At 57.3% G+C, this 15097-nt stretch overlaps 1 protein-coding gene across 1 annotated transcript in view; it reads left to right on the plus strand.

The window, feature by feature from the left end:
* ACSF3 (acyl-CoA synthetase family member 3) overlaps nucleotides 1-13752 on the plus strand; it is a 40262-nt gene extending 26510 nt beyond the window's left edge. The window contains exons 7-10 of the mRNA XM_065925204.1: nucleotides 3525-3651; nucleotides 10679-10813; nucleotides 11136-11247; nucleotides 13417-13752. Of these exons, the coding sequence (XP_065781276.1) occupies nucleotides 3525-3651; nucleotides 10679-10813; nucleotides 11136-11247; nucleotides 13417-13564 (522 nt within the window). The 3' untranslated portion in view covers nucleotides 13565-13752. The remainder of the gene's footprint in view (nucleotides 1-3524; nucleotides 3652-10678; nucleotides 10814-11135; nucleotides 11248-13416) is intronic.
* The last annotated feature ends 1345 nt before the right edge of the window (nucleotides 13753-15097 follow it).

The following is a 15097-nucleotide window of genomic DNA, read 5'->3' on the forward strand; positions in this document are numbered from 1 at the left end:
CCACTAAGGAAGCCCTGCAGATAGCACATACTTGGATCATGTATGTCTTCTAATCTGATTTGAAGTTTGTCTTCTAATTGTCATGTTTAGACCACGTGTAGACTGTGTACATTTAATGTGACTGTTAATATGTTTGAATTTAAGCCTCTCATTTGTTATTTGCTTACTGTTCTGGCCCTCAGTTTTTCATTGCTTGTCTTTCCTCCAACTGCCCTGTTTGGGGTCATTATTTTTAGTATTTCATTTTAATTTGTCTGCTGGGTTTTTCAACATACATCTTACAGTTTTTAGTAATTGGTCTAAGGACTACAAAATACATGCTTCACTGTTTGAGATCTACTTAGGCTCAACATTGTGACACTTCCAGCAGGACACAGAACTACTACTGCCAAAGAAAGGGTAATCATCGCTCTTGTTAAGTGCTGAGGCTGACGAGGACCCACATGATGGGCATAGGGACCTCTCGTGGGAAATGCAAAAGGGAGAGAGACTGGGCTCAGCCCTGAAAAGAGCGTCAGCAAGAGGGGCTGACAACCAAGGAGTAGTGGGGATCACAGGATGGAAGTTTACGAAGAGGAAACCTCATGGGTCAGGGGGATCCTGGCTAAACAGGAACCTAACAGGATTTGTGCTGAAGGCCAGCTGGGTGGGTGGTCAGCCATCACCAGCGAGGTGACAGGGGACAAGGAACCGGACAGATAGAAGGGTGAGCAGATATCTGAGTGGAGGGGCCTCTCACTAAACTGACTTAACTGAGTTTTTGCTAAAACTGGTTTTCATAGGAAGTACACTTTAGCTCAGTTGGTAAAGAATCCACCTGCAATGCAGGAGACCCTGGTTCGATTCCTGGGTCCAGAAGATCTGCTGGAAAAGGGTTAGGCTACCCACTCCAGTATTCTTGGACTTCCCTTGTGGCTCAGCTGGTAAAGAATCTGCCTGCAATGCGGGAGACCTAGGTTTGATCCCTGGGTTGGGAAGATCCCCTGGAGAAGGGAAAGTCTACCCACTCCAGTATTCTGCCCTGGAGAATTCCATGGACTGTATAGTCCATGGGGTCGCAAAGAGTCGGACACAACTGAGCAACTTCCACTTTCACTTTCATACTGATGGGCCTAGGAGGGGTTTAGGAGGCTGACCACAGTTGAGTGGAGCAGAGGGTCTTTGTCTCACCACATGGGTCACTGTGCCCTCTCCCTTTTAGGTTGTCATTGTCATATGTAATGGCCCCGTATATGGCAAGCTTCCTTAGACAGTGGTACAATTTTTGTTTTTGGTGGTCAAAAATTCATAAGGAAAAGAAGAGTCAGTTTTATTTAACCAAATATTTACCAATTCTGTTGCTTTTTCTTTACTTCTGATCTTCCAGGTTCATTCTGACTGAGGAATTTTGTAGTAACTTTTCTAGGTCAGATCTGCTGATGACAGATTCTTTTATTTCTTTCTTCATCTAAGACTGTCTTTACTTTATCTTCATTCTTGAAAGTTATTTTCACTGGATTTGGAATTCTGGGTTCACAATTATTTCAATGCCTAAAACATGTTATTCTGGGGTTTTGTTTTTTTTTTTTTTTTTTTGGTCTCCATTGTTTCCGCAGAGAAGTCAGTAGTTGTTTGACTGCCTCAAAGTTATGCCCTGATGTCAAGAGTTTTGTCTTTCTTTTTAGTTTTCAGTGATTGGATTATGATATGTCTTGGTTTGTATTTCTTTGGGCTTATTTGGGGCTCATGCAGCTTCTTGAGTCTTGAATCTTGAGCTTCTTGAATACATTTATGTATTTCACCAAACTTGAGGGATTTTACGCCAAATTTTATCGAATATCTTTGTGTCCCTAGCAGTCACTTAGTCGTGTCCAACTCTTTGTGACCCCATGTACTATATAGCCCACCAGGCTCCTCTGTCCGTGGGATTTCCCAGGCAAGAATACTGGAGTGGGTTGCCATTTCCTTCTCCAAGGGATTTTCCCAACCCAGGGATTGAACACGGGTCTCCAACATTGCAGGCAGCTTCTTTGCCATGTGAGCCACCAGGGAGCCCATTCAGTAAGTTTTCCTTATTTCTGTTGTTGTAGTTTTAGTTCTAAAATTTCCGTTTGGTTCTGCCCTGTGTGTTTTATTTCTCTGCTGAGACTCTGTGTTCCCACGTATCTGCAGTGTTTGCCCTTACCTATCGGAGCATGTTGATAATCTGTGCTTTAGCATCTTTCTTAGGTGCACCCAGCACCTGTACCTTCTGGTGCTTTCCCATACTGATGCCCTTTTCCCTTAAGAGTTGGCACTTTCTTGGCATTTCACCTGCTGAGTTAATTTTGCATTGTGTCCTGGACACTCTGAGTATTGTGTTATGAGACTCTGGATCTTGTTCACGTCCAGTGGAGAGGTCGGTATTTTTCTGTTACTGTTATCTAGTTGGTCTAAGTCTGCAGCCTGCCATCTCTGGGGTCGGTTTCCATGTCAGTTTCATTTTCACAGCCTCTGCTTTACTGTGCATACCTGCCCTGCAGATGTGGCACCCCGTGGCCAGGCCGATGTTAGCAGGGCAGCAGATGAAAGATGGCAGTGGGAAAAACGGTGAAATTCAAATAAAGTTTGTGGTGTAATTGAAAAACAAACACCTCCTCTGAGCAGGCTGGATGGCAGAAGCCCTGCTGGCCCGGAACACGCAGCCCCGTCCCCCTGAGTGACATCACTCCTTGTGGGAGCCAGGCGGTGGGGAGGGTCCCCTCGCTGTCCACCCACTGTATCGGTCCCAGGGGCATTCAGCTTTCCATCCAGGCCTCAGACAACTCAGACGATTTTACAGCACATTTCCAAGTGTGTCTTTTCTTTAAAATAGGGGGATGTTCTCTCCCACAAAAAGCTCATATCAGGTGGGAGCTGATGAGCTGAGCAGGGTTGTCTGAGGGCACTTGGTCTCGTGGGTCATGGTTATGTTGCTGTCAGCGGAACCGTGAGTGCAGAGCCAACAAGGCCCCACTGAACGTGGTTCCGCCTTTGCTCTGTCCTTTCCCGGCATTGCAGACCCCAACTCCATGTCTTAGAACACCCAGCCCCCTTCCGCCCTCACCGTGCCCACAGCGGGGAGACTCTGGGATTCCTGCTCATGACCACCTGGCTCTCCCAGGTGCCCAGCTCCTCCCCCCATAACTGGCTGCCCCGTGGGCCCCCTTCCCACCCTGCAAAGCCGCCAAGCCCGAGCTCTTCCCAGCAGCCATGGCAGGTGTGGGCAGCTGCCCACTTTTCCTGTGTCCAAGGTCAGTCTAAGAGACACCCTGAAGACAGTTTCACAGGAGCATGGTCCTCAGAAGTGGACAGACAGGCCAATTGGGTCGGGCTGTGAGCTCTGGGATGGGGTGGGCACAGAGGCCTCGGGCGGTGTTTCTGAGGTGGGGGCGTGGAAAGCTGGTTGGTGCTTCCCACCAAAGTGTATAATTTCAGGAGAGTGTGTGGGCCTCAGGAGGAGCTGGGGTGGTAGAGACCAGCCCAAAGGGGTGAACTCTGACGCCCACCTTTCTGTCTCACCACAGGTGACCCCAGGGTTTGAGGAGAAGGAGGGCGAACTCCTGGTCAGGGGGCCCTCTGTGTTCCGAGAATACTGGGACAGGCCGGAGGAAACGAAAGCTGCCTTCACCTCAGACGGCTGGTTCAAAACAGGTAGGCAGGTGGCTCCAGAGGGGACGAAGGGGAGCCAGTGCCACTGCATTGGGACACCCCCAGAATCCTCCCTGGAGAGGGGAAGGGGCCAGTTTGCATCTCCTGTCTTTAAAGCTGCACCCCTGACACTGTACCCCAGCCCCCTGCAGCCTCTAGAAAGAAGGTCCTGAGGCTGTGAACCTCAGGGGCCAGCTTCCCCAAGCCCTGCGGCCAGACTCTGGCCCTGTCCCTCGCCCGGCCACCATGCACGTGGTGGTCTGTCTGCCCCTCGAGGGTCAGGATTCCCTCTCCCGAGGGACCACTGCTCTCCACATCAGAGACCCTTCCCGCCTTCCCATCCCTACTCCCCCTGCTTCCTAACCCCGCCCCCATCCCCACAGAAGGAGTTTGCTTGTGGTTTGGTTCGGTCCCAGAAGTCTGCTCTCTGTCACCTGCCTGCAGAGTATGTAGCCAGAGCCTGGGGCCCTGTTCAAGGGCAGGCAGGGGTCCCCTAACGTCCGCCTGCCCAGAGACTGCCGTGAGGTGCCTCACGCCCCTGTCCGCTGTGCCCTTCTGCTTGGTCCCAGTGGTCCCGTCGAGTGTGAGGCCAATTCAGCAGATCCTGGGAGTGTTCGAGTTTGTAGCTGCATGGATTCCCTGGTGTATGCTCACACAGGACACTCCCAGCAGTTCCTGACAGCCAGGAGAGCGGCTCCGGGCATTTGTCCTTCGCTTGTTGCCTGTCTGAATTTCTAAAACTTGCATGCTGAGCACGCATTATGTCACAATAATCTTAATAATCTTAAAGCAATATTTTCCAAAAAGAAAGGCCTGCTCCTCTGTCGTCGTGAGATGGCCTCCTAATTAGAAATGCACCTCTTGGCAGTTCCTCTGTGGGCAGCAGAGCTGAAGAGCGAGTGATGGGCAGCTGTGAGGGCACGCGGGTGCATCTGAGGGTGGGAGAGGCGGTGGGTGTGCCCTTGGCCTGGTGACCCCCTGGGAACCACTTCTGGCCGAGGCACACATGTGAGTCTTTGTGGGCTCAGGCAGCGTGGGTTCTCAGGGTAGAATTCACTCTCCAGTCTGCCGCCATCGTGGGCCTCAGGTCACCGGCTGACAGAGCAGGGCCATGCGCACACCCCCCAGCATTCCTGGGGTGCTGGGGCCCGGCAGGTGGGGTTCGAGGGAGAAGGGGCAGATGAGAGTTCCCCAGAGCAGAGCAGAGGCCTATGCCAGGGGCCCTGGCTAGTGCCAGCAGAGGGCTCAGTGGTTGGGCCCCGGGGCTGGGGCAGCTGTTCACGTACTCCAGCTTCCCCTTGTAAATGTTGAATTCGTACAGGCCAGCCTGGTGGCAACAAGATTACTGCTGCCCTTCAAATGCAGGGTTTAAGAAATACAACTTTGGGCTCATCCTGCTTTTGTGTGTCCCTCCTGGAGCCCTCAGAGCATCCTGACTTGGAAATCTGACTTCTTTGTGGCCATCTTCCTTTATTTTTAAACTCAGCTAAAGAGCTGCAGTCTTTTTCTTTAAAAGCACGGGAACCAAAGCCCTGTGGACTTTGCCAATAGCAGGGCTCGCGCACGCCGGGCCGGCAGCGTGCAAAGTGAGGGGCAGTCAGCATAACACGTCTCAGTCCCTGGTCGTGATGAATATTTCAGTTGAAAGGAATAGCATGCATTAATTATCGTAAAGAGATGTCTTTAGGAGAAAATGATTTTGAAATTCAGTTTAATTTCATTGTAATGCGCAGCAAACAGGAAGGGAGTCTGTGTGTTTAATTGGCTCTCGGGGGTGAGGCCTGGAAGCCGCGTGCCTTTGTCACAGGCCATTAGTGATACAGGCTGCATAATGTGCGCGGCAATCAGCTCACAGCTGCCGCTCCTGCGGGGCAAGCGAGCGGGATATTAAGTAGAAATCAGGATGAATTAAACTTAACCCTTTCCCCGACCAGCCCTCCTGCCACACACATTCTGGCCCAGGCTGCAGGGGGCTGCATCCATGGCTTCTCAGAGGATGAGGGGAGAGAGGCTGCCCTCCCTGGCCTGCACAGAGCCCAGTTTCCATCGCCGGGAGTACCCTGCCAGCCCCTGGGGTCCTGGCTGCTGCTCAGGCAGGAAATCAGAGCCCTCCCTTCTGGAGCGCCCCCGATGATGACCCTAACTGCATCCCACCTTCCACACGGGTGAGCACACTGGCTCAGTGTTGGCCCCCGGGGTGGGGAAATGGTGATGCCAGAACTCCCTCCTCAGGGCTTTACACTGACCCTGCTGTCAAAGACGAGGATGAGGGACGGCAGGTGTAAGGACACAGGATGGAGCTAAAGATGGAGATGTGGACACAGACAACCTGGGGCAGAGATGATGACCAGGACAGAGCTGAGGACACGGGACAGACATGGGGACACGGCATGTATATGGGGATGTAGAACTGAGCCGAGCCAGCGCTGCAATCCCCCTGCCTTCTGGATGTGGTAGAGCAACTGGCAACTGAACAAGGAAACAGAAATGGCACCTCTGCCTTATTCTAAAGAAGATCTCCTGGGGCTTCTCTGGTGGCCCAGGGGTAAAGAATCCGCCTGCCAACGGAGACGCAGGTCCATCCCTGACCCAGGAGGACCACACATGCCATGGAGGAACTGAGCCCATGTGCCCTAGAGCCCAGGCTCTACAGTAAGAGAGGCCACCACAGGGAGAGGTCCACTCACTCGCCACAACCAGAGAAAGCCTGCCCACCAGTGAAGACGCAGCACAGCCAGTTAAATTAAACGTATGAAAAAAAGAGACAAAGTCTCTACCATATAAAAGTCTCCTCACACAGTTTGCTGTTAGAAAGTGACACAGGAGATGGAACATCCCTGATGATGAATCCACATATTTGTAGAAGAAGCTCAGGTAACTGGGGGAAGGGTGCGTAAGAAGGCCACCAGAATGTAACAGGGTACCTTGGCACTGAGTTGCTGATCCCTTTTTCTCTGTTAAAGAGCACACAATGATATTACCAGAGATAAACCTTAAAGGGTATTTACCTAAGAAAGAAGATTCACCAGCCGAAAACAGAAGGGAGCTGTTCTGTGGCCCTGTGCACACTCGGCTGAGCGTGGGGTCCGCTGAGAGGCTGGGGAACCTGGGACATGAGGGCTGACCCAGGCCAAGAGCATGGCCCCCTGTGCCCAGAGCCCAGGAGGAAAATAAGGCCACAGGCAGGTGGAGGGGAAGTGCAGTCAGCCATAAAAATGGGGAAACTGTTTCACTTCCCAGTGGTGAAAGGCAAGTATGGAGACAGACTCCATCCACCAAACTGGCAGGGACTCTTCCGGAGCCGACGCTCGGTGCTGCGAGGCGGGTGCTGGGCTCCCACGGGCGGGGTGCGTGTGAGGAGGGCTCCTGGGAATCCATTCACAGGAGACAGAGGTGGAGGCTCCGATGTTTATAGACCCCTGGTTTGGTGCTGGGTTTGTGGGCACCTCGGGTGCGTCCAAACCGCGGAGGATCGCAAGCCTTCTGCACCCACGGCCCAAGTGATCCTGGCCTCGGAGCCCTGCTGGCGTGTGCCACACACGTGTGTCTGTGGGCGTGTGCGGCCGTCACACACGGGTTTGTGCACCATGCGCAGGACGCTAGTTGCTGTCTCTTCATGACTCCCTCTAGTCCTTTGTTTTCTCTCAGCAGAATTTCCTGGGTGAGCTCTGTCCTCCACCGCCACAGGTGAGGGTAAGACGCTCTCAGTTGTCTGAGACAAAGGGCCCCCCCCTGCCTGGCGCTCACCCTGCGCCAGGCTCACCTGCCTTGTGCTCACCCGGTGCACTCTGAGCTCTGACACGTTTCTTCCATGACCCGTGCATCCATTGTGACCAACAACAGTCAGGAATCAGGCAGCATATTCAAAAACAGGGGGTTTCTTGTTAGGGTGTGACAGCGCATGTAGCTGGAGATGTCGACCCCCTTTGTGTCTGCAGACAGTGAACAACTAGCACATCCCCACCCCCCAGCAGGGCCCAGCAAGTCCCCAGGATGCGCAGTGCAGGCAAGCCGCTGACCCCCTGGCCCCCGCCACCCCGCGAGGCACAGCCTGTGTGGCGGGCTGTGGTGCTGCCTGGCGGCCGTCCCTTTGTGTGGGCTTTACTTTGTGTCTTGCGTGAAACCCTTTGTTCCCCGGTGGTCGCTGAGATCTGCTTCTCTGTGTCTCCTGGCACACCCCACTTTGCTTCGCCTGGCACAGCTCCTGTGCAGATGATGGGTCCCATCCGGTCTCGCTCCTGCTGGGCCTCTGTGCTGCCCTTTGGCCCCCGTGTCTGCCCAGGCCGGCCCAGGCCTCTGGGCAGACTGTCCGTGTTTTCATCAAGGTCCCATACAGGCAGCTGGGAGACTCCAGGCCGTCTGTCAGGTTTGGGGAGGAGTCCTTGTACCCCAGCTGTGTCCACACTGGCAGTTGGAGGGCGCCCAGGGACTGCCAGATACTCGTGGACACACTGTTCGGGGCTTCCTGAGTTGAGGTGCTGGTCTGTCCAGTCCCCCCAAGAGATCCCCCAGTGCCCCCCCTTCCCTGCACCAGCATACAGCTCCCACCCGCCTCCTCCTTTCATCAGGGTCACGTCTGTCCCTGCACCCCTGCGTCCTCCTCCTCGGCTCGGGCCATGTTCCCAGGAGCCTCTGAAGCCAGGCAGCAGCAGGTGCGCTCCGGAGATCTATGTCCACTGGCATACTCGTCTGGCTGGGCCGGGCACAGAGCTCTAGTGTCTGGCTTCCAGGGGCACTGCTGGCGCAGCCACCTTGCTCCTGGTGCGTCGTGACCTTTCCCCTCTCTCGAGTCTCTTTGCCCTGGGAGCCCTCTGGTCAACAAGCCCCCTGCCTCCGGGGCTCTGAGTGTCCTCGTCTCGCCAGAGCACTTGATGGCTGAGTTCTCCTCGCCGATATCAGCGGGGGTCAGGGGCTGAGAGCAGGAGGCGGGGTTGGGGAGGCCCCTGGGCTCCATGCTGCTGTCCACCTCCTCTGTCCCCAGAGCATGAGTGGTGGCCGTGCACTGAGGGCCAGGGCCCCTGCCCCCTGCTCTCAGCCGTCCTCTGCGCCTCCCCCAGGGCACCTGCCAGCCCGGCCGTAAACGACCCGCAGAGTCTGTCTACCTGCCTTCCAGCTGCCAGTTTTCTCACCAACACGCCCTCTCCTGTTCCCTCTGCATAACTTTTGTGCCTTAAAAAAACGGTTGCTGTTGACTTTATTCCAGGAGGGAGCGATCCGAGCTGTGTGTTGAGGTAGGCCCCGCTCGAGGGAGATGTCGTGTGTCTGTTTTCCTTCTCCTATCCTTCTTGGCCTCCTGCTTGGCCACGCTGAGGGGCACAGACCCACAGGGACCTTCTGCCTCCACCCTCATGTCCTGTGTCCATCTGTCTGTCTCAAATCTCTGTCTTCTTCCCTCTTATGAGGTCGTTGTGACCAATTTGAGGCCGCCAAGTAATCAAGGACTGCCATGACGTACGTCCTTACTTCCTGCCTGACGGTGACCCCTGGGAGTAGCAGGGTCTCCCACCAGCCTTTCCTCACTTGGCGCACAGACCCGGGACCTCCCCTGGTATGGCATCCGTGTGTCCTCCCACCAGCCCTGCCATCTCGGGGCTGGCTTTGCTCAAAGACCCTAGTCTCACTGCTCTTCTTGTGGCTGGAGGAGGTCAGTAAGTGGACCACCTCGTGTGCAGGGGGCAGGGAGGTGGGGAGCGGGGGAGGCAGCAGGAGAGGCCACGGGAGTGACGTCTGAGCAGAGCAGCGGACAGGTAAAGCAGACGCTGCCAGTGGGTGGCGGATGTTAGTGCCCCTGGGCGAGGGGCATGGCCGGGGGTCTGCCGGATGGCGTGGGTGCAGCCATTGGGAGCTCTCACCCTGGGTTAAGTTGACATCAGAGCAAGGAGGGTGCAGGTGTTGTGGCCAGGGGCCCTGAGGCCACCTCAGCCTTGGTGTGGGCATTGGGGGTGTCCCTGGCAGGACCAGGTATGGGACGCGGAGCCCAGGGCAGGGCAGTGACCCCCACACCCCTGGGTCTCTGGCAGGCGGAGGCCGGTGGGAGCCGGGTCTGGAAGCCGCAGGAGGAACCACCCTGAGCCAGGGTTGGTATTTAGGGATGGAGAAGCCATCCAGTGTGGAGAGGATGCAGTCAGAGCCAGAGACACACAGCAGGGGCCTTGGTGGGCCTCGGGGGATGGGGCACCCTATGTCCTGTCCCTGCAGCCTCCTGTCACTCTCGTCACACGCGTCCTTCCCCGCCATCCACCTACCCATCACGCATCCAGGGACCGCGGTGGCTCCCTGGACCTCCCCTTCCTCCTGCTTAGTGTTGGGCAGGAGGGCCCCCACCTCAGGAGCCCAGCTCCTGCCGCGGCCAGCCGGGCACAACCATTCATCTTGTTTAATAGGCTGGGGTGCCCCACGCGGCTGGGCTCCAGGAGAGCGAGCTGATGGATGGGCCTCCTGCGTTGGACGGCAATGTATCATGAAATATTGATTTATTCCAGCTAATCAGCCGCGTGAAGTGTGTGAGAGCAGACGGTGGTGCGTCAGTGCGGCTCTCAGAGCACGGGCAGGCATTCCCATGTGCACAGTCTCACACATGCGTGCACACTTGTGTGAGCGCATTCACCCTCAGCCCTGCTCCCCCTGTTCCCGCGATGCCCCAGTGGGCATGTGCCCCGTGCCCTTGCTGGGGTGGGAAGCACCTGCACTGAGCAGAGCAGGGGGGGCCCTTCCTCCTGCCAGATCCCCCACGTGACACCATGTGTGGCCCACGCCCTGTCGGGAAGGGTCTGCCCTGATGCCCACGCCAGGCCCTTCTGTGGCTGGAACCCAGGGAGGCCCTGTGGGTTGTATCTCCTGCCTGCATGGTCCTGGGAAGCTGTGGGCTATTTCCCACGATGGTCCCTGTGGGATGTGGTCGCAGATGCGTCTGTGGGCATCACGCAAGGCCCCAGCTGTCCACGTGGCACTGGCCAGCTTGTTCCAGAGAGATGTAGATGCCCCAAGACACAGGGCCACACCCAGCCGGCTGACCCAGGCCTCTTCCCAGGTGACACGGCAGTGTTCAAGGATGGCAGCTACTGGATCCGCGGCCGCACCTCTGTGGACATCATCAAGAGTGGCGGCTATAAGGTCAGCGCCCTGGAGGTGGAGCGGCTCCTGTTGTCCCATCCCAGCATCACTGGTGAGTGGCCCTGTGACCCTGACACAGCTGCTCTCGGCTCTCCGGGCCATCTTGGGACCGGTCCAGATGCGGCTTCCTGTGTGTGTATTGGGGCATACCATCAGGTCCTCTGCTCCCCTCACCGCCCCCCCTCGCAGGTCCAGGCTGGCCAGTGCAGGCCGTGACCCCGTGGTCAGGAGTGGTGGTGTCCCAGGCTCTCCTGACACCCCAGGGGTGCCCTGTGCCCCCGTTTCTGGCCACTCGGGCTTCTCTGGGTCCTCCCTGCAGTCTTCGGTGCTCGTTCTCATGTGTCCTGAGATCCCTCCCTCTGCTTCCTCCACAGATGTCGCTGTGATTGGAGTTCCAGACATGACGTGGGGCCAGCGGGTCACTGCAGTGGTGACCCTTCAAGAGGGCCACTCGCTGTCCCACCAGGAGCTCAAGGAGTGGGCCAGGTGAGGGCTGAGCTATGTGGTCTTTATGGGAGCTGCCCCCGCCATACACACAGACACTCGAGGTGTTAAGGACCCGAAGACAGCTATGTAGTGATGGCTAGCAGGCAACGTGTTCCTCACAGGAGCTGCCCCCACATACATAGACATAAGGTATGAAGGTAGCCCTTAAGGACCTGTCCCCTCCCCCACACATACACACACGAGGCATGAAGGACCCCGAGAAGGCTGCGTTGTGATGGCAGGAGCAGATGTAGGACCCTGACCCTTGACTCAGGTCTGAGCTTCCGAGGCAGGTTCTGAGGCAGACGGGGGCACACATGAGCACCTGCATCCTCTCCTGGGTGTAGGAGGGACATTGTCAGAGAAGGTCCATTTGCAGAGCCCAGCTCAGAGGACCCTGGGGCAGGCTGAGCAGACTAGGGGTGCCGCTGAGCTTGGGGCATCTCAGGGGCCTGTGGGTGCTCGCTGCTGGCCCGAGCTCAGAGAGAAGCTGTTAGTTCCGTCCCCAGGTTCTTTATCTTAGATGTAGGAGGTTCCTCCCTCTCCCCTCCCCACCCCCCTTTCTGCCGCCTCCTCAACACCGAAGATACTTGTGGCTCTCCCAGTGGGGTCTCGGGAGCTGTCGGAGTCCTTGTTTATCGGGCAGCACAGCTGGGCCATTAGATTCCCCTGGATTTGCAGAATCACAGCTGGAACATTATAGTTTCACAAAGGCGTGAGCAGGATTCTAGTTGGCTTTGCCGCTTTGCTTAAACAGTCGCTTTGTTAAAAGGCAGAGCTTGCCATCCTGTGCCAAGAGCCGGTCTCCCAACATTAGAGATGCTCCTTGTCGCCCCAGGCTCCCGGCGTCCCTCTGCGGGGTCTGCTGCCTGCCGAGAGCTTAGGGTCCTGGGAGATGCTCCCCGCAGGGTGGGCCTGGGGCAGCTGGCACCCTGGGCTTTGTGTTCTCACACTGGGTGGCCACAGACAGTGACTCCGCGACTGCCCACCCCGTGGAGAGAGAGCAAAGTTCCTCCTCTCAGAGGGCAGGGCCGGCTCCAGATCCATCTGCACTCCCGGTGGGGGAGTATGCAGGAGGGGCCTCACTCCAGTCCCTCTTGACACTGGCTCAGTGAAGCTGCCATTTCTATGGCATGTTTGTTGCCATTTGAGGGTCTTTTTTAAAGGTTATTTAAAAATAATGTTTTCCCTTCCGCTGCTGTTTTTTCATACCTGAAGATTCTTGCCTCACAGTCTGTCTGCCCCTCAGTAAAGGTCCATCCTGCCCCTTCCCCCAGACCGCTATGCTCCTAGCGGAGTGGGGGGAAGCTGGCAGCCACCCCCTCCCCAGCTCAGGCACTGGGACACTGTGGGTGAGCGCGGCTTGGGGCTGGGCAGCAGTGCCACATTCCTTGGTCTGGACATGGCCCGCCCACCACACTGTCCAGTCGCAGAGGCCCATGTGGGGCTTACACCCCCGGGGTGGGGATGGGGGTTGTAGTTCAGGAATCCCGTGCCCAGATGGAGCTCTGCGGGATCAGGTCTCGAGCAGGGACGGTGCTCCCAAGGGGCTGAGCAGTGGGGATTTCCCTGCAGGGAAGTTCTGGAACAAACAGCTCAGTTCTGCGGGGTTCCCACTCAGGCGACATTTTGCCCTGACCGGTTCCTCCCAGACCACTTGCTGAGCTGATGCTCTCCAGAGGAGAATGGGTCTGTTCTCAGAAATGGTGAGCTCACAGGCTTTTAGACTGCGCCCCTCCATGCCTGCAACTTCTCTTCCGTTTTGGTGAATATGGGTTGGGGTTCGGGCTGCGCATCCTGCCTCTGTTGCCCTCTGCCCCAGGCAGCACCTGTGCTTCTGCTGGTCTCTTATAAAGGGGCCGCGTGCGGCCATGGTGCAGGGAGCTCTGCTCGGGATAGCGGCCGGTGCCTGCAGCCTCCACGTGCTGCCCGGGGCTGGGCCACCAGGGGGCTGTTCACAGGAGGACTCCTCTTCCAACGGGGCCCCTCCCACTTTGTGGACGTCGGCTCTGGTGTGGGAGGGGCAGTGCTGGCCGGTGTGCATGCATGGTCAGGACACCCAGGGGTGTGCGAGGTGCCAACCACCCCCCCCCCCGCTAACCTCCCACTGGAGAGAGGTGCCATCCCACCCCGCCGCGGCCCCTGCACTCAGGCTGCTTGTCTCTGCAGAGGCGTCCTGGCCCCGTACGCGGTGCCCTCGGAGCTGCTGCTGGTGGAGGAGATCCCGCGGAACCAGATGGGGAAGGTCAACAAGCGAGACCTCGTCCGGCAGCTTTACCCGCACGAGAAGGGCACCCCCGAGGCTGGGCACCAGTGAGCCAGCCTCCCGCGCAGCCAGAATGAAACCACTGTAAACCCTGCAATGGCATTGTGGCTGCAGCCAGACCTCACGGTTCCATATGCTCGGCACCCTTGACACCCGGGTCCCTGCGTGTCCAGAGATGTCTCTGGGAAGCCGGTCTCCCTGGAAACTCAATAAAGGCCTCGCAGAGAAGCCAGTGCCTGTCCAGCGATCCTGCCTGGGGCTGTGTGGTCCCTGCCTCCACATGGGGAGGGCGCAGTCTGCACGTGTGTGCACACTGCAGGGCAGGGTGGACGGCGGCCCTGGGCATCCAGGGGAGCGCATTTCCCGCAACAAGAGCAGGTGGCTGTGGGGGTGTCCAGCACCTATGGCCCTGGCCGAGGCTCACTAGGCCTTCAGGGCCAGGGCCGTGGCTCAAGCGACCAGAGGGCAGGGACTGCCTGAGTCTTGGCCCCAGAGTGGCCACCTAGACCAGGGACGAGCTGGGAGCCAGTAACTGGGACTCTGGGGCCACTTGTTCCCGGTCATGGTTGCAGCCTGGATCCCACCGTCCTCAGGGTCCAGAGTGCTCAGTAGCCAGAGGTTGACCACGAATGGCCCCACTACTGCACCCCTGACCCTTGACCCCACCTCTCCCCTGTACTGTCCCTCTGCAACACCCCCAGTCCCCTTCGGTCTTCGGTCTTCATCTGGACATCTCCCTCTCCTTCCCAGACCCCCACCGGCCCCTGCTGCCCGGCCCCAGGCCCCCCTGCCCTCCCCAGCCAAAGGCAGAGGTGCCCTCGGAGGCCCAAGGGTCATGGGGAGGCTGAGTAGGAACCAGGACAGAGCCAAGGCCTAGGTGGGCAGCATGTGGGGCCAGGACCCCTGCCCCACCCCAGTGCGTGGCCCAAGACTGCCTGAGGCCAGCCCCGGGCGCATCGACCTCAGCACCCTCCCACGAGAGGCCTGGCCATGCATGGTCACCACCCATGCAGCAGGTTGGCCTCCCCAGCTGGGCTCTGGCCAGCGGCCAGTCCTCTTGGGCGGCACTGGACCTCTGGCTCCCGCTGTCCTCGTGTCGCCAGGTCTTTACCTGATCCCACTGGCTGACTGGGCTGAGGGGGCTGCAGGGGTAAGAGCTAGTCGTTCTTTAACTTCTTAGTTCTTCATTTTTCTTTTTGTCCAGGAAAAGCATCGGCAGGTTGGACAAGGCATGGTGTCCACTCAGGAGAGTGTGAGTCAGGAGTCAGTTTCGGCTGCCTAGTGATGTCACCCCTATAATTAGGTTCTTGTAAGGTTAGAGGGGGAGAGAGCTGCCTTTACCATGCCAAACCTGCCACGGACACCTGGAGATGGAGTCCCCACACACTGGCCAGGGGTCTCACTTAGGGCTCTGAGGGAGGGTGAGACTGGCCTGAGACCCCCAGGGCCAGTGGTCTCCTCGGTCAGGCTGGGCTGTCTTTGGTGATGAATTTGGGTTCTTCGGGGGCTACTGGTTAATTCAGAGTTATTACTTCCATTTAAGGACCTGAATCGTCTATAAAGCCGTTCACTTCATCCAGGTTT

Source organism: Muntiacus reevesi, chromosome 2 (assembly GCF_963930625.1).
Source record: "Muntiacus reevesi chromosome 2, mMunRee1.1, whole genome shotgun sequence".
NCBI lineage: Eukaryota > Metazoa > Chordata > Mammalia > Artiodactyla > Cervidae > Muntiacus > Muntiacus reevesi.